The sequence below is a fragment of the Arthrobotrys flagrans genome (assembly GCF_004000055.1).
Source record: "Arthrobotrys flagrans strain CBS H-5679 chromosome Unknown unitig_0, whole genome shotgun sequence".
In the NCBI taxonomy this organism is placed as follows: Eukaryota; Fungi; Ascomycota; class Orbiliomycetes; order Orbiliales; family Orbiliaceae; genus Arthrobotrys; species Arthrobotrys flagrans.
Genome location: NW_027137550.1, coordinates 6,648,729 through 6,668,466, shown reverse-complemented (window position 1 = coordinate 6,668,466; position 19,738 = coordinate 6,648,729). Strand labels below are relative to the sequence as shown.

General features: G+C 48.4%; 6 protein-coding genes across 7 annotated transcripts; 4 read left to right on the top strand and 2 right to left on the bottom strand.

Moving 5' to 3' along the window:
* Positions 1–54: 54 nt before the first annotated feature.
* Positions 55–1,912, bottom strand: DFL_004968 (uncharacterized protein; the record flags this gene model as incomplete). Its single annotated transcript, XM_067634152.1, has 7 exons — positions 55–72; positions 138–230; positions 310–431; positions 486–694; positions 754–1,418; positions 1,473–1,821; positions 1,893–1,912. The coding sequence occupies 7 exons, from the start codon at positions 1,910–1,912 to the stop codon at positions 55–57; spliced, it is 1,476 nt and encodes a 491-aa protein (XP_067492250.1).
* A 2,355-nt stretch (positions 1,913–4,267) lies between these two features.
* DFL_004967 (uncharacterized protein) lies at positions 4,268–6,513 on the top strand (the record flags this gene model as incomplete). Its single annotated transcript, XM_067634151.1, has 2 exons — positions 4,268–4,483; positions 4,558–6,513. The coding sequence occupies 2 exons, from the start codon at positions 4,268–4,270 to the stop codon at positions 6,511–6,513; spliced, it is 2,172 nt and encodes a 723-aa protein (XP_067492249.1).
* A 1,188-nt stretch (positions 6,514–7,701) lies between these two features.
* DFL_004966 (uncharacterized protein) lies at positions 7,702–8,569 on the top strand (the record flags this gene model as incomplete). Its single annotated transcript, XM_067634150.1, has 2 exons — positions 7,702–7,951; positions 8,019–8,569. The coding sequence occupies 2 exons, from the start codon at positions 7,702–7,704 to the stop codon at positions 8,567–8,569; spliced, it is 801 nt and encodes a 266-aa protein (XP_067492248.1).
* A 654-nt stretch (positions 8,570–9,223) lies between these two features.
* Positions 9,224–11,552, bottom strand: DFL_004965 (uncharacterized protein; the record flags this gene model as incomplete). 2 transcript variants are annotated; one of them, XM_067634149.1, is made up of 6 exons in its annotated part: positions 9,224–9,259; positions 9,321–10,650; positions 10,712–11,138; positions 11,210–11,250; positions 11,323–11,443; positions 11,522–11,552. In XM_067634149.1, the coding sequence occupies 6 exons, from the start codon at positions 11,550–11,552 to the stop codon at positions 9,224–9,226; spliced, it is 1,986 nt and encodes a 661-aa protein (XP_067492247.1). The 2 variants fall into 2 exon arrangements, with proteins under 2 accessions (XP_067492247.1, XP_067492246.1); XM_067634148.1 differs by having other exon boundaries at positions 9,224–9,256.
* Positions 11,553–12,065: 513 nt separating this feature from the next.
* On the top strand, positions 12,066–13,802 carry DFL_004964 (uncharacterized protein; the record flags this gene model as incomplete). The annotated part of the gene is made up of 1 exon (XM_067634147.1): positions 12,066–13,802. The coding sequence occupies one exon, from the start codon at positions 12,066–12,068 to the stop codon at positions 13,800–13,802; it is 1,737 nt and encodes a 578-aa protein (XP_067492245.1).
* An 837-nt stretch (positions 13,803–14,639) lies between these two features.
* On the top strand, positions 14,640–19,275 carry DFL_004963 (uncharacterized protein; the record flags this gene model as incomplete). Its single annotated transcript, XM_067634146.1, has 6 exons — positions 14,640–15,154; positions 15,220–15,914; positions 15,977–16,124; positions 16,214–17,496; positions 17,557–18,500; positions 18,577–19,275. 6 exons carry the CDS (start codon positions 14,640–14,642, stop codon positions 19,273–19,275), a joined length of 4,284 nt encoding a protein of 1,427 aa, XP_067492244.1.
* Positions 19,276–19,738: the final 463 nt, after the last annotated feature.

The following is a 19,738-nucleotide window of genomic DNA, read 5'->3' as shown; positions in this document are numbered from 1 at the left end:
AAGGGATAAAGTGGTTCCCGGTTGCCAACTCGGCCCGTTGAAGAACCATTACGATCATGGGCCGTACCCGAGCTATGGCAAGTGATCAGTAAGAATTTTAAAAGGCGAGATGTTGTATACAAGTCAATCGGACATACCCAATCGTTTTCAAACCCCACCTCGAGAAACGGTTGTTTGCAAGAGGCCAGCCAGGTACAGCGCAACGAATCTATAAGTCGGTTCCATCCGGACTTAATTCCCGCCAAATATCAGTCACGAAAAGCTCACGAGATGTCAATTGCAAACGTTGCAAACTGAGGGCAAACCTACACCCCTGGTCCCAACGAATACGTCGCACTCGATCGCCATTACCAATTGTAACATCCACTTGATTGTTAAGTCTGTTCTATTACCAAATTCTCTAAGTTGTGTCTCGGGACCGGTATTAAGCCCTTGTCATCATCAGAAATCAGTTCCAGACCATCTAAAGGTTAGGGGAATCGTACTTGGGATATCAGTCCAATACCATGTCCATCTTGAATTACTCCCGCTGTACGTAAAAGGCGTTATCCGCGCCATTGTTTTCATTTGCTCGATAACATTCGGGTCTTCCGTCGAGAGGAAGGCTCTTTTCCAATTCCCAAGAGGGTTCTCAGCACTGAACTTCTCTGCACGGACGACATAATCGTTAAACGGTACAAGGCGCATTTCAGATCTATCATCAAGTTAAACGAGACCTTCTAGTAAACCGGACTCATCTGGAGGGTTCCTTACCCTTTGTCCCCATGCCGTACGTGCATGCTTATGGTGCCCTCGGGGATAGGAAATGGAACGTTAACCTCCTTCGGATCCCCGTTTACGTCCCACTGTATTCCAAGCTGTTTTGTACCTTCGCCGAGTCGGAATTGTTTAAGTCTCCGGGAGGTATTGCGATTGAATCTCATAATATACGCAGCCGCCTGTGCTCTCCACCAATATTTCAGCATCTCTCCGGTTATATCCGGTTGTATCTTTTTTAGTGCCTCCTCGAATACAAGTGGGACTGGATATTTGTGTTTCGACAGGAAGGCTTCCACATCTAAATCCAGCTGTCCATCCGAAAAAATACTTTGGGTATTGCTCTTTAAGCCTTTTTGAGCTTCGCTTGAACAATTACTGAGTTCTTGAAATATACAATCCAATGATCTCCCACAGGGACCTGCTCCATCTTCCGAAAGGAAATGCTCTCCTGGGGATGTATCGGTTGCATAGAGCAAAATGCTGTTCGTCTGTATTGCGACAGAGAGATAGTCGGAGATACGTTGCACGATAGCCCCCAACCCGAAGGCGTCATCCCCGGGAAACTTGTTGAGGATAAGATATCTCTGAGATCCACAATTTGATGGATGTTGTTTTTCGTAAATGTACCGTTGCACAATCTTTGTCAAAGCCATGAGGCCCTACCGTATCCCATTGGCATAAATTACCGGACATGCATGTTAGAATATGCTTACATGGTCATCTTGCCGTTCTATTAATTCTAGCCAATCTTCCCTTTTCTCTATGTCGTAAATCATTCTTATCGCATCGTCGCGGGAAATACTCGGTGGTGCCGAGGCCGTTCCGACTAGACTCAAGAATGCTTCTTCAGAATCCCCCAGCTTTTGCTCAATATTATCACTCCCCCGGCTAGTCTCCTGAGGACTTTCCACGGGATCCGTTGGCGTCGAAACCCCATCGGTTATAGTTACGTTCGAAGCCGTGTCCGAAGAGTTCGCGCGTCTTTGGACAACTATTGCCCAAGGCGAAAAATAATGCCATAGCAGCAGCAGCACAAGTGCGGCGATAAATTGGTCCGCAAATCTTGAGAGTTTAGCATGTTAGGGTTCTTCGATGCGAATGTAAGTAAAAATACAGATACTACGAGTATATACCTTCGGCGTAGGGCTATCATTTTCACCCCTTAGCTATAAACCATGTCCCGGTATACGTAGGTAAGTACAGTAGACCGAAATCAAAACCAAAAGAAATAGATAGCATCTTCGAATTGTAAAGCAAAAAGTGGACGATGGTGAACGGTGTGCTTAAATCCATCGAACTCCAAAGCTACACGTATTGTTACGGTTAAATGTCAATACAGCCGTCATCCCGACCCCGAAGCCAACTTTCACCTTGCAGGGCCGCGTTTCATAAGGAAGTACCTGACGGGTAATCCTATATACAGGAGACCCCGGACGAGTTTAGTTGGAGAAAATTAAATGGCAAACGTTCGGTCAGCGGAGAAAAAAAGAGGTGGAGTGCGTGCCCGGCAAAGGGATATTATTAATGACGTGCCAAAACCGGGCGAAAATGTGAGTGCCAGTCATTTTTTTGTAAAAGTTCGATTCGACAGCCGTTGAGATCTGGCGATGAGACAAGGGTAGGTGACGTACCAATCGAAATCAATTTCGATACTATTGTTAGACAACCAGATGACTTCTGAAATAGACATGGAATGCTATTAATATAAATTGAGGCTCTGTGACGATTAAACCTCGATATGGATAAGAAGTACCTAAGTATCGAAATGCTTAAATACATCCTTGATACGGCAACGCATAGCGACCAACCAGAGTAGTATTCAGAGCTTTCAATGTGGGGAATTTGTGTGTAGAAAGCGTAACACAGTCAGGAATAATAAATATTCAGATGAATAGGGTAATTCAGTTGATAAGTTGACCGATGGAGTTCCAGGAGAAACCGAGAACTACCATCGTTCAAGAGGGTCATTGGATACATGGGGCTTCGTACAAATTAGGAGATGTCTTGGCAAAAGTGTTGTCGCTGTTGTCGGGGTCGCCTGCCGCTTGGTTGGCGAATCATCAGACGGATAAGTTTCGGTTCGTCAAGGATGTGTTGCGGAGCAACACAAAATACATGAGTCTGAAAACAAAGCATGTTTGTCGAAAGATACATTCCTAATTTGGTTAGCAGATATGGCTGGGGCGTGGCAGTAGGAAAAAGACAAAAACCAATGTAATCAGTGTAGTCTACACACCTCCGCAGAAAAATTTTCCCCGAATTTAATAAAAAAGAATCATGTTGATATATTTTAACCCAAATCAGTTATAATTATTTTAGTTGCAAATTTGGGGTTTGGTGATGTATTGTGGGTGTGATTCGGATCATTGGTATTATTTGAAAAACCCCAAGTAATTCGTAGGTAGGCTGTACGCTACCGTGCAGGCCGGCATCGCAACAGTTTCTATGAGTTTATACCATAAGTCGCTTGTACTGTAGTTTACTCTTGCACGTTACCTCTAGATTGATACGAGCATATGGAAATTTGACTTGTTTCCCCCCCTTTTTTTTTAAAAAAAAAAAAATCTAAAAATCTAAAAATCCTGCCATGTTAGTATCTGTTGATGTGAAAGTATAACAACTTTCATCGGTGCTATGTGTTGTCGCTGTTTCACAGTTTGAAACGTAAACCTCTAAATACTCCTTTTCGATGAGAACCTTTACTTTGTAGGAAGTAAACCCGTCAAATCAGGCATCGATAACCCGAAGCAGAAACCAGAATCCTTGGTTTCAACTATTTCACGTTGAACAATACTTCATTAGCACTCCCGGAATTTGCGACAGTTCGGTAAATCGGGAGTTCTGAGTGGTGGCGGTGGTCAAGCATTCCTCCGAGTTTCCTCACAAACATCATCGACATCGCCCGACCCGACCACTGTTGGTTCTATCTTCATTCGCTCCCTGCTTACGTTCGACGAATAGATCAAGGAGGCGGGTTCCCTCTTCAGAGGGCAGTTGCTCAATCTGGATCTCAAACAGGAAGGAGATGCGGCCTTCAGGTCGCAGCTGCTCAGTGATGCCTTCTTACCTAGTTTTAGGCGGGATGCCACTCCAGCATCATTGGACGACTTGGCCGAAATGCAAAAGCAAGACCCGCTTGCGACACAAATTTGGAAGCTTTATAGCAGAACAAGATCCAATCTTCCCAATCAAGAGCGAATGGAAAATCTTACATGGAGGATGATGTCGATGACACTAAAGAGGGAGCAGCGGCAAAATTGGTACGTAGATCCGACTTCTTTTTGAAGCGCATTAGACGCACACCCTTTGACATTATTATTAGAAATTGCATGCTAATCGTGAATTATTCCTTTCATCCTGAAGCTTAAACCCAAGCCGACCTACGCATTCACGAACTCTCCACTCTGGAACAACATCATCTCCGTTCGGAAACGATGACGACGGGGAATCTATGTTTCTAGACGAGCCTCCTATAGAAAACCGATCGGCAACAGCCTCCCCTAATGCGATGGACTTATCAAGCTCGACATCCGGGCTTTTCGAGTTCAAATCTTCTGCCCGCGCCATCCCGATTAAACCACAGCGGCAGGAATATCTTTTAAACTCGTTTCGGTCGTCTGCGCCTTTTGCGTCCGTCCCATCTCGACCAAGGCCGCTCGGAACTTCGGAATTCGACTACGTCCAGAGACATCGAAGAAAGACTAGCCTTGATGTTGGAAGCCAGGTCAGTCCCCTCCCTCTTCTTAGATCGAATACCAACCCTCCAAGGCTGTATTTAACATGATAGTTATGTCATAGGCTAAAAAGCGACCCGCCAATTTTTCGCCACAGGCCCCTGCGCTTCAAAGCATCTCTATACCTCATGACCCAGATCCAGACCAAGAACTTTTGGATTACAGTCTAGATCCCTCCGATGCCTTTGTGTCTTCCCAAACGGGGATGCATCCATACCCCATACGCAATAATCATCTTGGCAGCTTACCCTACGGGTTAAATACAATGGTTGGTGTGGAGAGCACAGACCCGATTTTACACTCTGCCGGGGCCTTTCAACCAAACTTTAACTTCTCGCCCATTGAATCCCCTCTTGCAACCAGCGGCGGATTTTCAACTTTATATAATGGTACATCGTTAGCATCGTCAATCGCCTCGCAAGATTTCTATTCCCCGCCAGCTTCTACCCCCCATTCGGCCTCCTCTACTCCTCATCCAATCCCTGAAAATAGCGAGGTCTTCTTTGGACAGAATACTGCCGAAGCTCGACAGCAAGCGCGGAACATATCTCATTTTGGCCGTACTGGCCGACAGTCTGCTCTTTCAGGGACCCTGGCCCAGGCCGGATATGTATTTGGGAATAATGATGGGTTCTATCAAGGTACCGCGTCCGTCCAGGAGGGTTTCGCGAATATGAATGGGTTTGCGTATCAGCATGTCAACCCGTCCCAAATCATCAACCAAAAAGATCAGTCTCCGAAAAACCACACTGGGGCGGCCAAATCCGATGGGCTATTCGGCCTCGGGGGTGATTCCGACCTTGAAGACGAAGAGAGAGATGCATTTCAGGTAAACCTCAAAGAATACCCTCAGACGGAACCTAATCACGAGGCACAATTTCCCGGTGACCCTTCAAACATTCATCTTTGGAGCAAAGATTCTACAATGCATTCCGAAAAGCCTTTTGGGGTGTCAAATTCCGAATCCTCGAATCAATTCTCAAATAACCCCGCTCAGAGGACTACCCTAGTAGGTTCCAGCGATGGCATGATGGAAAATGGTGAATGGGCGAAGTTTAGTAAAGGATTGGCCGCACTTCCAACCACTGGCGACGCTAAGGGCGGGTTTGGGATCGATGGCCGTGGGCGCGCTGGAGTTAATAGACCTGTAGGCACGATGCCTGTGACTTACGCCGTCCCAAGCAACTCCCGGACCTTGTCGAACCCGAGCAGCCCGCCCGAGTCTGGTTTCAATTCGGCAAATCCTTCGCGCCCCCCATCGCCTGATACCTCAAAATCTGCCCATGGCATCGTTCAAAATGGGCTGCCGACGACTTGTACAAATTGCTTTACTCAAACGACCCCCCTCTGGCGCCGAAACCCGGAGGGACACCCGCTGTGCAATGCCTGTGGGCTGTTTCTGAAGCTCCATGGCGTTGTTCGCCCTTTATCACTGAAAACGGATGTGATCAAGAAGCGAAACCGTGGAAGTGGTAACTCGTTACCTGTAGGCGCCTCGCCATCTCGAAACAAAAAGGCAATTCGAAAGCCTTCGTCCCAACACACCAGAGGAAGTACGACTAATAGCGGCTCTGGAGCACCCGCTGTTGAAGATAATGGGTCGCCCTCCTCAAACGAGAATATTGCTTCGATGGCTAGTTTGAATGTTAACGCATCTTCAAATTCCACCGCTACTACCAGCCGCAACAATCCTCTAATCGCCCCCAAAACCGGGATGATGGGCTCATCGGCTACAATCGATGCACCTCTGAATAGAACACCCGGCGGAGCCTCGTCAAAGCGACAGAGGCGGTCCTCCGTTGTACGAGGTGACACTGATAGTTCTGTTCTGGCAGAGGGAGGCGTGATATTGGATAGGGAGGGTAATCTGACAAGAGCTGACCAAACGGGGGGCATTTCCCCACAAGGCGTCCTGGGGCCGCACGGATCGACCTCGAGCCCTTCTCAGCCCAACATTATGTCGGGGCTCTCATCATCCGGCTCCACACACGAATGGGAATGGCTCACCATGTCCCTGTAGTCTTTTATGTTTGAAATGCTGTGTTGTTCCTTCTGATTGTTCCGCGTAGTATATATGTAATCACTTGAGGTCAGCTGGAGTCCGGGTATTTCGTTGGATAATTTCCTGGTTTTGTTTCGGAGCTGTACCCATGGGCCACCTGCCGAATTACCCCAGTAGGCAGGAGCTCTGTATTGTTGTTATCTTTATTCCTATTGTCGCTTCCTTTTCGACTTATTCCCCCCCTCTCTGGAAATTTGGATGGCCGTTCTGTTCGTTTACTAGACTCATTACGCCTGGACCACCTTGATACCACAGCTTAATAAAATCCAGTTATTCCTTGAAAGGCAATATGAATAAGGTGGTCCCCTGTATAGACGACCTTGGTATTGTTGTTGGTGCTACTATTTTTTCTTCACTTTTAGCCGACTTTAGTGCTCCGTTGTTAAGAATGTTCTGGTTTTCGCGACGCAAGTGCGTCAAGAATACATCCGTATGCCACTACAGTACTAGATAAGCTCACTAGTATCCTTGGAGGAAGCAGCCGTTCTGGCTGAACCGAATAACCGGAATGCATATATAGGTTAAGTACTTAATTAGGCTAGGTTATTGCTCTCTCTCTCTCTCCTTTTTTTTTTTTTTTTTTTTCGGGTTACGAATTGCCTTAAATCCCATAACGTTCACCCCGTGATCACAGAACTCGATTGTTCGCAGAGTTTGTAGCTCGTACATACTTCATCGCGGCCGTCGTCAGACCTACGTCTCCTCTTCCTAGAGGTGGTGTTTATATCCTCGGGCCTTCGATCGAGGGCAGGCGCCGGCTCCTCCCATGGATTTGGACCTGGATATGTGAAATGATGCATGGATAGTGCCAGGAATCCCTGCGTCTGCATTTCATCTATCCCTAACAGCGACGGAAAAGAAGGTCGATCTTCCAGAACCTCGTCTTGTTTCAGGCAATTATCAAGATGGAATCCGCAAAATCTTTCCGAAAGACCGTGAACGTCAACTGTTGCAACGGGCGCTCGAATGCCAGCAACAGCGGTAATCCATCTCGCATTTTAAATGCGGACTTGGAACGACTTGGGCGGGTTTCGACACTCTTCTCGAGTGTGCACCACATAACACACAATGGTAGTCAGAAACGGACACCGTTTACATATTTGGAGACACCGGGTACTGCGCTGGTGGCTGTGAAACGACATCGAGATGGAGCGACTCTCGCAGAACCGAGGTAGTAATGCCTGGTCGTCGAATGGTTCGAGACTCCCCAGGCCTCTGCCTCCGCTCACGAGCGACCGAAATGTCACGAGGAAGGACGAAAGGCTTGTGGAGGCCTCGCCGGATTCAATAGATTATCAAACCGAAAGGGGAGCGGAATACTCTTTACCATCGATATCCTCCCTTCTATTTTACGCAGGAAATGGGTCGGATCGCTGTTCGGGCACTGGTCACAGTAGTATGTCTCGTCGAAACCTGTATGGTCTACAAGGTCCCCTTTTTTTTTTCTGACAATCTTCAACTAGGGGACGGCTCAACTCGTTCTGTCTATATGCCAGAGTCGAGTGTGCGAGATTATACCCCGAGCGCTGGCACAAACTCTGCTCGGAGGATGAGCTGGAGCGAAGACATGTCCACAGCTGTCTCCTACGCCAATTCGTTGCCCGGGATATGCCACCCAGAAACCATGGGCCAGCAGACCCAAAGGACAAACAGAGACCCTGAGCTATGTTCCAATCTAGACCATGATCGCATTCTCGATTACCACGTCCATACCGGCCCTCAAGGCGAGTCTACCTTACTAGAAACTTCAGAAATCCCGACTGCTTCCCAACCTTGGACACACCACCACCACTCTGCTCCTTCGACCTCGTTATCAGCCACTCAAACTCTGGATCGTTATGTGTGTTCGCAATGCACCAAGACGTTTTCCCGACCAAGTAGTTTGCGTATCCACAGTCATAGCCACACTGGAGAGAAGCCTTTCATATGTCCCCATTCTGGTTGTGGGAAGGCCTTCAGTGTTAGAAGTAATATGAAACGGCATGAGAGGGGCTGTCACTCCGCGCGTGCCTAGTTGGTTCATTTTCAAAAACCAAAGTCTGCGTACTGTTTTGAACAGGTCAATGTAGTTATTACATTGGGGCTGTCGATATTACCCCGTTGGACTGGTATTCGGATCGGGATATTGGGCTACGTTTAAGACGTGGCTCCAAGTCAGGAAAAAAGGCACGGGTTAGGGCCAATGGACCAACGTACGTGCGAGCAATATGCCACCAGGCCTTGCGAGAACCCCCGAAATCCGATACACTTATGAATGTGAAGAGAAACAAAAGCTAGACGACTATTTGGTTTAACTTGGGGGCTGTAGTATGAATATCCACAGAGGTATATAGGGACCCTATCCTGGGATCCCGTTTGGACGGGGAAAAAGATAACATGCAAGGTAGAATGTGCTGAGTAAATCTACTCTCCATTGAGATCCATGTATGTAAAAGAATATTAGAGGAGCCTATGGTGCTCCGATTTTGTCCTTCGCTTTCTTCCTCGTTGGCTTGTAGGCAAAAAACCCGGAGCCGCGCAGTTATCGTTCGCAAAAACGGACTCGAGGGTGCCATGGGAGGCATGATTAACCGCAGGGCTTGAAACGTCTGGAACAGGATACATATATCCGGCATACCCGCATCTCACAGGATTCGGCTATTAAAATAAACGGTTTGCTTCCAGACTACTATTTGTGAATCGTTTTGGGAATGGGGGGTGACTGCTGAGGTTTTAATTTAGAGATCAGAGGATATAGGATATTTGTGCAATACCGCTTAACTTACCGTCGGGTAACCTCCTGCGTACGGGGGCGTGGCACTTGCGCGGCGTGATGGCATATTATGGTTTGGAAGGCTATTCCCGACAGCCGCATAATCGTCAAACCTTGAAGTGGTTAACGAATTAGCTCGGGACGACTGTAAAGTCGGATATCTATTGCTCGCATAGTTGAGCAGTGGGTCGTCCGCAATCGAAGAATGCAGGGTAGGGAAATCGCCGATTAGCGTAGCACTCGGGCCGTTAGACTTTCCCCGGTTCTTGGCTAAACCGCCGGTCCCATGGTACGAGGCACGATGCGGTTGCCCACCCCCCAAATTACCACGTAGGCTGTTGCCGCTGGGGAGCCTACGATTGCGGCGCGATGTAACGCTCATCATGTCGATATTGTCGGGATGGATATACGAACCACCTCCCGGCTGTTGTTGTTGACCGAAGTATTCGTCGTCGTCATCGTCGTCGTCGTCATAGTCGAGATTGTTTGGTCGGGACCCTTTTCTCCGATTTCCTCGCGTATTCCGTTGGAGCGCAAGCTCTTGCTCTTTTAGGGCGAGCTCCCTTTGCCTGAGCTGAAGTTCTCTTTCTCTAATCGAGAGATGTTGTCGGTGATGGTTGTCTTGATGCGCAAATCTATCATCTCCGGCGGTAAGAACCAAGTCATCCGTGTCGTCCGTGTGTAGCATATCCCCATACATAACAACATGGCCGAACTCCTCGAGATCGTTGTCGAAAGAATTACGTCTTGATCCGTAGGCGCCATTGGGTATCGCCTGCCCCCTATCCCCGTTTGTCACATTCCTACCGTTCAGGCTAGATGGGGGTCTTTTGCTAGGATGTAGGCCTTTCTGGGTCGGCGCCGGCCGTGGGTTCCCCGGTGGTTGGTCTGGCATCGCTGTCTGAGTGGTTCTCAATCCAGCGGGTGAAAGCGGAGGTGCAGGTTCGAAGCTCGAAGATGAACGATCGCGCGGGGCAGGCCCAGGTGACTTGAGTTGATTTATCGTGTTTAAGTGGCAAAGGAGGGGATAGAGGGTTTGTAGCTGCGGGGTCGATATTGAAGCTGATTTCGCCATTTTGATAGGGGAGCCAAGGAAAACCTCGACCTCCATTGGCCGGCGGGAGATATAGTCTTGATACATTGTACTCTGCGTAGATGTATGTGACATGGTTTCGAAGATTTGGCTCCTGAGATCCCGCGGAAACGAACAGCCTTGGGCTTGAGCGATTTGTAAGAGCTCTTCCAACAGGCTATCAACAAGATTTCTCATTCCGGGTATCTCTACGAGCGCTGAAAGGTCTGGTGTTTCAGTGAGGACACTCAGTGGATGGAATGCTATTGGACTACCGAATTTGTCAGCCGAACTCTACATCTTATAACTACCCAGGTAAACGAGTTGCTCACCCTATCATGCGCTCCCACTGTTGCTGTAGAATGTTTGGCGAAACGTGACAGTCAACACCCCCGGATTGTAAAGTCAATGCAAGAGCCTCTGCCATGTCGCTTTGGACACTAGTCGGTATATTTGGGTTTTGGTTCGTTGACCCGACCCATATCTCCGAAGATTCGAGGTGCTCAAAGTCACTTGCTGCGAGCTGGTTGATGTTTACACCAGAGCAAAGCGATAGAACGACATTGGTGGGAAACCGTGTCTCAAGGTATGATTCGATACCGATGGCATTTGTTGTATTGACGATGATGCAGGTTAGCTGCGGCGTTACAACCGACTCTATGACCGCAGCAAGATCGTAGACGTCAGGGAGTGCCTTGACACACAGGAGCACGTAATCGAATCCTGGAGGGCCAGAAGCTTCTTCGGGTGAGCGAACAACTGGAGAGCACATGTATCACGTTAGTCGATGCTGGAGGCCAGTTGGGGGGGGGTTGTGGGATAATAACTACCAGCTCGCGGCTTGAACCTTTCGTTGCCATATGCTTTGGACCTAGAAGTGTAATTTGATAGTTAGCAGTGTCAAACGCGCAGTCCCTGCTTCTTAAGGTGCACCGGTTCGTACCTGAAAGAGATACCATATTGGGATACATTCTCGAAGCCTGATTTCCATACGAGAGTAACATCGCACGCGTTGGTCGCTTGGAGCCTCCAGGATAAGAAGGCAGAAACAGCGTTTCCGCCGACTAGACGTGATGTTCCATGTTAGAGAGAAGGTACTTATGTAGGTAAGTATACACTCGAGCCTTAGGGAAGGCAAATACCGGAGAGGATACGCAGCCGACCAGACGACATTGGTCGCGAATGATGATGAGTACTTTTTTAGCAGACAGGATAAACGAAGAATTGAGGATACGATTCTGGTCGAGTTTGCAACCCGATCAGGTTAATTAAAGGGGAGCTTTTGATTGATCGATAGGATGAAATGCGGTCTTTACATTCTGGCAAAGCAATATGTAGCGGGTGTGTATTAGGAAATATGCAGGAGGCGGCTAGGCCGGCTAGGTCGTGAAGTACTTGAGCAAGTAGGTACCCACCTCGTAGTAGGCACCTGGTATGTAGGGTTGGTGAAGTGTTGAAGAGGAGGTTGTTGATGGTGGAAGTACGCAGCACGGCGCAAACCTGATCAATGCTGTAACGTAACGTAACGATCGCTCGATGTCTGTCGGGTGCTTGGCAACCCGCTGCCTGCGCGATCTCCTTTCCGCTCAATCGGGTTAGTGTAATTGCGCTAGTTAGGCCCGAATCTGATCAAACCTTCTTTGGTCTTGACTTGGCTACGAAGTACCTATCATTACATGCAAACCCATGGAAGAATCCGATCTAACCGTCCTTTTCAAACCTTTCCCAACCTCATCGACTTCTATCGATCCTATCGATCACAGCGATGCCGTCGTTGACCAGCAGTCAGACACCTGGAACAGATCATGCTCCACCCAGATCCCAGGATCACCTATTTCCCAATCCGAATCTATCGTTCTAGGTGTGCTCTTGCAGCCTGAATATCTCTCGCCCGTTGTCGCACGCGCCGATGTCATATACGATAGTGACACTACCGGACTCGAAATTTCCAGAGAGGACGTTGGCTGCATCGGCGAATTCTTGACGTATCAGATTTCCCGCCGGTTAATCATCAGGAACATCCCGAGAAATCCAAAGCGAGATCAAGCTGTTGAACAGAGTATCTGGTCGTTGCAAAAGCTTCCCGTTGAAGACGATAAGGTCTCACCCCAGTCTAGTTCACTCATAGTCGTCGTTCCTCATATACCTGACCAACCCACGGAATGGCCATTTTACCTTCCCGATGTTCGCGCATTTGCAATTGAAATTGCGGGGTCTAAACTGTCAATCCACCATTTGGCCAGGACACGGCCGACATTGTCTCATACAAAAAGTTTTCACAACCCTACGGCTGATGTGGATTCGGAAAGAAGTCAGCGCATGTTTAAAAGGATGCTCGAAGTCCTCAAGAAGCGATTTGAAAAGCCCGACTACATCAAGCGTGTCAACCATGACACAGTTGTAGCCCGGGAGCGGTATCAAAAAGTCTATCAAGATTTAAAGGCAAAGCATGCAGACCGTCTCTGTCGCATATTTGCAATGAACGGTTATGAAGGCAAAGGATGTCGTGAGGTGGATAAGATATTTGAAGAGCTTGGTATTGCGAGCTTTTGTATTTGTCTATGGGAGGAAATTTATGAGATACCCACCGCTGCACGCCGCAACGGATACTACAACGAGGTTGTTCGATCGAAGGCCAGCTCCGAGCCGCTCAGCCAGTTCGTGGGGTTCGCTGACCTCGGGTGTGGATCTGGTGTTCTTACAGACGTATTACTGCAAGAAGGCTGGCCAGGATACGGGATTGATGCGAGGAGCCGCAAGATATGGAAGTCGTTCGACGACTATGTGCAAAGCCACCTGACCGAATCGATTCTGATTCCATACGTCATCGACCAAACACCTACCGGCTCCGAAGATGATGCATCGTATCGTTCAGATAAGATGGATCCCTTCTATACGATTCCGGGCAGCCCTCATACCTACCATTCTGGCCATTTTGCGAATGGCACCTTTCTCATCTGCAATCATGGTGACGAGTTAACCGCGTGGACCCCACTGTTAGCCAGTTTGAGCCAATCACCATTTATAGTGGTACCATGTTGCTCTTTCAATCTCGCAGGTCGCAGGTTTCGGGCACAACGTCCGCTGTGCCAAGTCGAAGGAGAGAGATCGCGTGAATCCTCCAAACGGAGCACCTACCAGCTGCTGATCAACTACGTCGAAAATTTATGCAACGAGATTGGGGTTGTGCCTCAGAAAGAATGGCTTCGAATCCCCAGCACCAGGAATCTGGCAATTATAGGACGCACTTACGGGCCCGGTTCAAAATTATCGAAAGATTTAAAAAAAGACGAATCACGTCAGGCGATCGTCAAAGAAATAATCCGCCGCGAAGGTGGCACGGAGGGTTGGAACGCAATGGTCGCGAAACTGAAGGAGCGACAGCCTAGTGGTGCAGATGATGGCCATTCCCGGTGTTCTTGAATGTGTCTGGCTGCCTAAACCTGCCCGTTAGTCGAGTGAGGAAGGAAAAAATTATCGTGTAGCCTGTTTTTTTTTTGGCCCCAATTTCTTTTTCGGGCTTTCCTTCTGCCTAACGAAACTAGATGGGCATGGCTTCAGGCTTCAATGACCACACCACAGAAATTTAATGCCGATGTGGGAGAATAACTGCTGATGTTTGTTCTCGAATAAGATGGATGTTCTCTCATCTAGTATCACAGGCTTTCCCATACCGAGCCGATAGGTTAGGTAGTTAGGTATACACAAGGACTTATAAGCTTCTTCCATACCTAAGATACCTACCTCTCGCTAAGGTCCGAGGTAGCTTACGTTTCTCATTGATGTACCAAGACACGATCCATGTCTGCCCAATGGCTTGCAATAGGTGTAGGTACATGTAAGTAAGCAAGTGCTTACATATATATCATACACGCAAACTGGTTCATTTAGGTACCTATTCGCCTTCGCCACCCCGACCTGGGTGTTTGTGGTAGCCTGGCAGTCCCAAGTTTCGTTCCCGAGGAAGGGGGTCAGATTATGGCCTTACTAACCAAGCACTAGTTAGAGAGCTACCTAAGTAAAACTACAATACCTAGCGCTGGTCAAGATCGCTTCCATCCTTCTTGACCTCCACCCCTCTTCCTCTCCAAGTCCATGTTGACATTCAGAACTTATCTTAATACCCCTCTCGTAAAGCAGCCATTTCCGAAACACCAAATCTAATATACTCATCAACATACATCGGAATCTTGGATACACACCCCCATAAAACCTGATACGCTGTAGGACATATAGATCCGTTGTGGGTCGGTTAGAATCATGGCGTCGCAACGACACCCAACTCCCTCCCGCCTACAACGCAGCCATCACCAAACCCAAACCCCAACACCTTCCTTTAGAAATGCCTTGGATTCGGGTCGAACCCAACTCTTTGTCGAGAACTTACCCCCGATTGTTGACGAACCAAAGTTTCGAAAACGGTTTGAGATTTTCGGAAATTTGGAAAATGTGAGCATTTTGCCAGGCCCGGAGCCAAGGGTTGGCGCCTGCACGTATAGTTACGCAGATGATGCATTGGCGGCATTCCACGGGATGAACCGGACGCTTTTCGAGGGTAATATTTTGAAAGTCATGCTCGCAGAGCCTTCAGAAACATACGAAGAGGCAAGAGCAAGATGGGTCCTCGATGGCACAATAGAAGCTAGTCCGCTGGCTGAGTATCCCGATGCCATTGCCTCGGGGAATGATGCTCCCAGGAACCAGATGTGTGACCATCAGGATGAGATTAGCGGCCATATTTGTGGGGAATCGTTTCCTAACGCCCCCGCGCTCATGTGAGAATACCTTCTCGTTTTATAGATGGCTGTTGTCACCTACTGACTATCTGCTGGTCGAACAGGCGCCACTGGTGGATGCACACATGGAGTTATCGGCCCTGGAAATGCGAAATGGACGTCGGGTGTGTGTATGCGAAGAGAGGTTTCATCACAGAAAGCGAACGAGACCGACACCACAGCAGCACACATGTCCCAACGGGAGACCCCCGCCCTTACAAATGCCCGGTCACTAGCTGCCACTACCATAAAAAGGGCTTTGAGACACAGAATGCAGAATCTCTACATGAGAAAGTCCATTCGCTCGGCTTTGAAGAACATGTATGCCCAATAACTAGCTGCGGATTCGAGTCAACCCAGAGCGAAGACATCAAGCATCACCTCGAGGATATACATGGGATCATCGAAAACCCGTCATCTTCATATCCGACCCATACATTGGACACGGGTTACGGGTCACAGAGACGAGGTACTCCACACAGTCGACGTAAGCGGCCATCAGCATACCGCTCTGATGAAAAAACAGACGTTGAGGAGCGTTCCCACACTCCCATGGATAGTGAAAAGGCCGGGATGCTTCAACGGTACGCCGGGGCGACTGGGATTGATTATCGTCCCTTTAAATGCCAAGTCAGAGGTTGCAAGTTTGTAAAGGAGGGCTTCGAAACGCAATCTGAACTCTTGTCTCACGAAGACAGAGAACACGATGGGCAACGAAATGTTTTATTTCATCAAATCGGATCCGAATCCCCTAGCCACGGTCGGTTTGTCTTCTGAGAAATATATAACATGACAAGGAGGGCTCGCTAATAATTTGAATAGAAACCACAAACCACCCAACTCTGCCTCCGCTCAAGTTAACTTCACTTAGCACGGTTCAAGCGGACGCACCTCGTTCGCCTTCCCCGGAATTCCTTCAATGTAACAATGTCGATTGCGCAAAAATGTTTGCCTCGGAACAAGATTGGAGGTATGTCTGCTTTAATAACATAGCATTGGCACCAGGCGTTCCCTGGGTTTGTGCCAATACACCATGTGGCTAACCCGCACACTTTGTAGGAAACATTCAATGAGCTGCGCTTCCAAATCTGTTGCAAAACAATGCTCATTCACCGATTGCCAAGCTAGATTCGATAGCGTTCCGGCTTTGTCCTCCCATGAATTTGGAAGCCACGGTATTCGTATATGCAGTTCACTAACATGCAACCGCGCATTTCACCAGCTTGGAGATGCGGAATCCCATATGCGGGATTTACACTCAAACCTCTACAATGGCGGGCGTCGGCCGCGGCTAGCCTTCATAGCGTCCGTTCCATCATGGAATGAAGAAATCGGGGAGACAGGATTCCCATACGACCCTTATCGCTGCGCCTTATTAAATATCTCACAGGACAAAAGCTCCCTGGGGAAGGCCCAATCCCTTCAACACCACCCTTCCAAGAAGGGCAAAGAGATTGTCCGGGAGCCCATTGACACGGCTGGGATTCTCAAAGATTCACCCCTATTCGATGACGGACACCAGACTATATCCCCCCAATCGCAGCCCGGGGCCAGTGGTGCATCGTTTTCCGATGTATTGCCCCGCTATTCGGTTATCGTGTCTCAACAACCCTCTTATAGCTCACAAACTCGGGCTAGTGATGAAAAAATATCAAACCTAGTTCAGAATCCTGCCCCTTCCAGCCCGTCACAGGCAAATCCTTCCGCCAAACCCGCTGCCAAACCCGATGCACCCCTCATTGTGAACCCCCCAGCCAACCGTGCCATCCAACAAAACACCACTCCGTCGGCTAAATCGAAGTTTACTCATGAAGATATGAATCCGGTTTACCGCTATAATACGGATGGATCGCGGTACGCCACAGGCGCAGTTGTGCTTTCACCAGACAAGCACCAAGTATTAGTCCTAAGGAGTAAGGATGAATCCAAAGGAATAATCTATCGGCTTCCATCGGGGTTCCTTGAGTTCAATGATCAAAACATGGAAGCGTCGGCTCTGCGCGAATGCTGGCAAAACGCCGGTATTGTGGGCAGAATACTCAGGGCGATTGAGCCAGCCCCTGCCGAAGAACCCGATGAGAATGGGCTTGCGGATTGGCATTCATACTTTGAAGTCGAGGTCGAAAGGGAAAAGGAACGATGGCCGAGTTACCAAATGTGGCATCGGCGTTGGCTTAATTATCGAGAAGCAAGAGTCGTCTTGAGCTCCCAACCAGATGCCATCCGGGCACTAGAACGGTCAACGATATTTAAAAGAGGAAGTTCGAATATGAGGGCAGATAGTTCATCTGGAGTCCATGCGTCTTCGCATTTGATCGCCGCTGCCATGCCTCCAAAAAGCAGTAAGATGTTGGAAAGCGTGCGCCCCCGAAGGAGACAGTATTCTGATGACCGCCCCCCAGCCACCAGAAAATACAGCACCGTTTCCCCAGCTACGGATAATATTACGGCGTGGCGAAAGGATATACTTCCTTGGCTGCGCCGTAACTTTAGCACCGTTATGGGGAAGAACAAGCATGGTGCAATAGAACTTCTCAGGGTGCGGAACAAGCCCACAATTTGCATCACATGCTCCGATCCTAAAGAACTCGTCCTTGACACCTTCGCAGAAGTCGTCAGCGGTCTATTTCCGATGCACGTAAAAGTTGGCCTTCTAGCCCGGTCATCGCGCCAAGGGATCGCATCTCCAACCGATAATCACTCACTTGAGACGCCCGCTTACATCCAGGAGAACGCGAACATTACGATCTCCGAAGGCCTTCACCATGACACCGACAATACGGACAAACCCATTTATCTATCCGAACCGGGAACTCTCGCCGTGGGACCCTCGAAAGACCGTAAAGTTAGCCCTAGGCCGGAAAAGGCGTTTCGTCCTCCACCGATTTTCGGGAAATACTTGAGTCGACCGTCATGTGGGGCAACCATCGGGACGGTTCGTGATGACGATAGTTCAATATCGGCTGGTACCTTTGGCGGGATTGTGATCCTGGTTAAAGAGGACGGCACCGAGGCGCCATACGGATTAATATCACATCACGTGATCGAAGAGAAAACCGAAGATACGGAACTTGGAATCGGTGTGGATGAAGGTTGGCTCGTTAATTCCTCCGGTGCTCACAAATTCCCTATTCAGCAACCGGCCCGTATGGACCTCGAAGAGGCCAAGGATAGCCTCGACATGCAGAGATACTACTGTGATAGAGAAAAGCGCTACTGCGATGTAGATGACGGGAGGGCAGTGAGAGCTAAACTTGCCCTTCTGGATGGTTTGGATCAACAGACTATGGATTTTGGGCATGTTGCATACTCTTCTGGGTATGGGTTTGATGCGAATCGCCACCAGGTTAGTTCTCGCCCAATTCGATCACAAAAAAAGGCTCTCAGGCTAACCTCGTCGGCGTCTTTTTTCACATTTTTAGATGGACTGGGCTCTCATCGGGGATATTCCTTCTTGGAGGCTCGAGGATAACATCGTCCCGAGTGTTGAGAGTTTCTATGATTTGCATTATGATGGTAGTCCGAAAGCCCCTTACCCCGTGGAAAAAAGTTTCTTTAATTTCCTCTCGGAAACATTTGAGCAGGAGTATTCCATCGATTTATCGGAAATCGACCCTCTACGGAGAATACATGGGGTTGGATCGTACAGCGGGATTATGGACGGGACCGTGTCCAGCGAAACCGCTTTTTTCCGGCTTGACGGGATGGACTCGGAGGAGTGGTTTTTTACACCGCGCTATAATGGCGGTCTGGGAGTAAGGGGTGATTCCGGTACCTGGATTTTTGACGATTTTGGCAAGGTGGTAGGGCAAATAATTGCCTACAACTACAGAACGGACACTGCCTACTTCACCCGCATGGACTACCTTTTCGAACACATAAAGTCGAAGACGAAAGCGGTCGAGGTTTATATCCCTTACAAGGGTGAGCTAGCCCGCTGGAAGACGGACGAGGCTCCTAAGCAACTTGATATCGCGCAAACCGCCAGTGTCACCGACGCGAGCAGTAGCTACGTCGACAGTGCTTTCGGGACTGTCAAAACAAACGATACCGACATAACATCACCGTTGGCTATCAGCGACTCGGGTTTGGGGTGGACTGGATTCCATAAACAAAGCTGACCAGTGAAACGCGTGAAAACATAAACCCGTACTTTATTATTATTTGGACGCGAATATCTGTTACGCATGACTGCTGTTTATTGGCGTCTCATTGTTATTATATTTTACTATTTTGACCTCCCAGTACTTTATGATTTAGGGGGAGGTTGTTGAAATGAAGTGAACCATCCCTCGGGGAACAAGCTGTAACTCCATGTATCATGGCAGCGTGCCCTTTTCTTAGATCTTGCCTCTATATGCTTTTCGTTATCATTTCGTATTTCTATCCTTTGCAAATGATAAATATATATATATATTTGATTTCACACCTTTTTCTTTTTTCTATTTCTTTGACCGCTTAATCGACTATTCCGCAACCATGAAATCTAGCATTTAGGGCTCAATGCCGATGTCTATCTAATTTTAGAGATTGATCAAAAGGACATGTTTTGTTTTTCCTTTCCGAGGATTGGCTGCAGCGTGC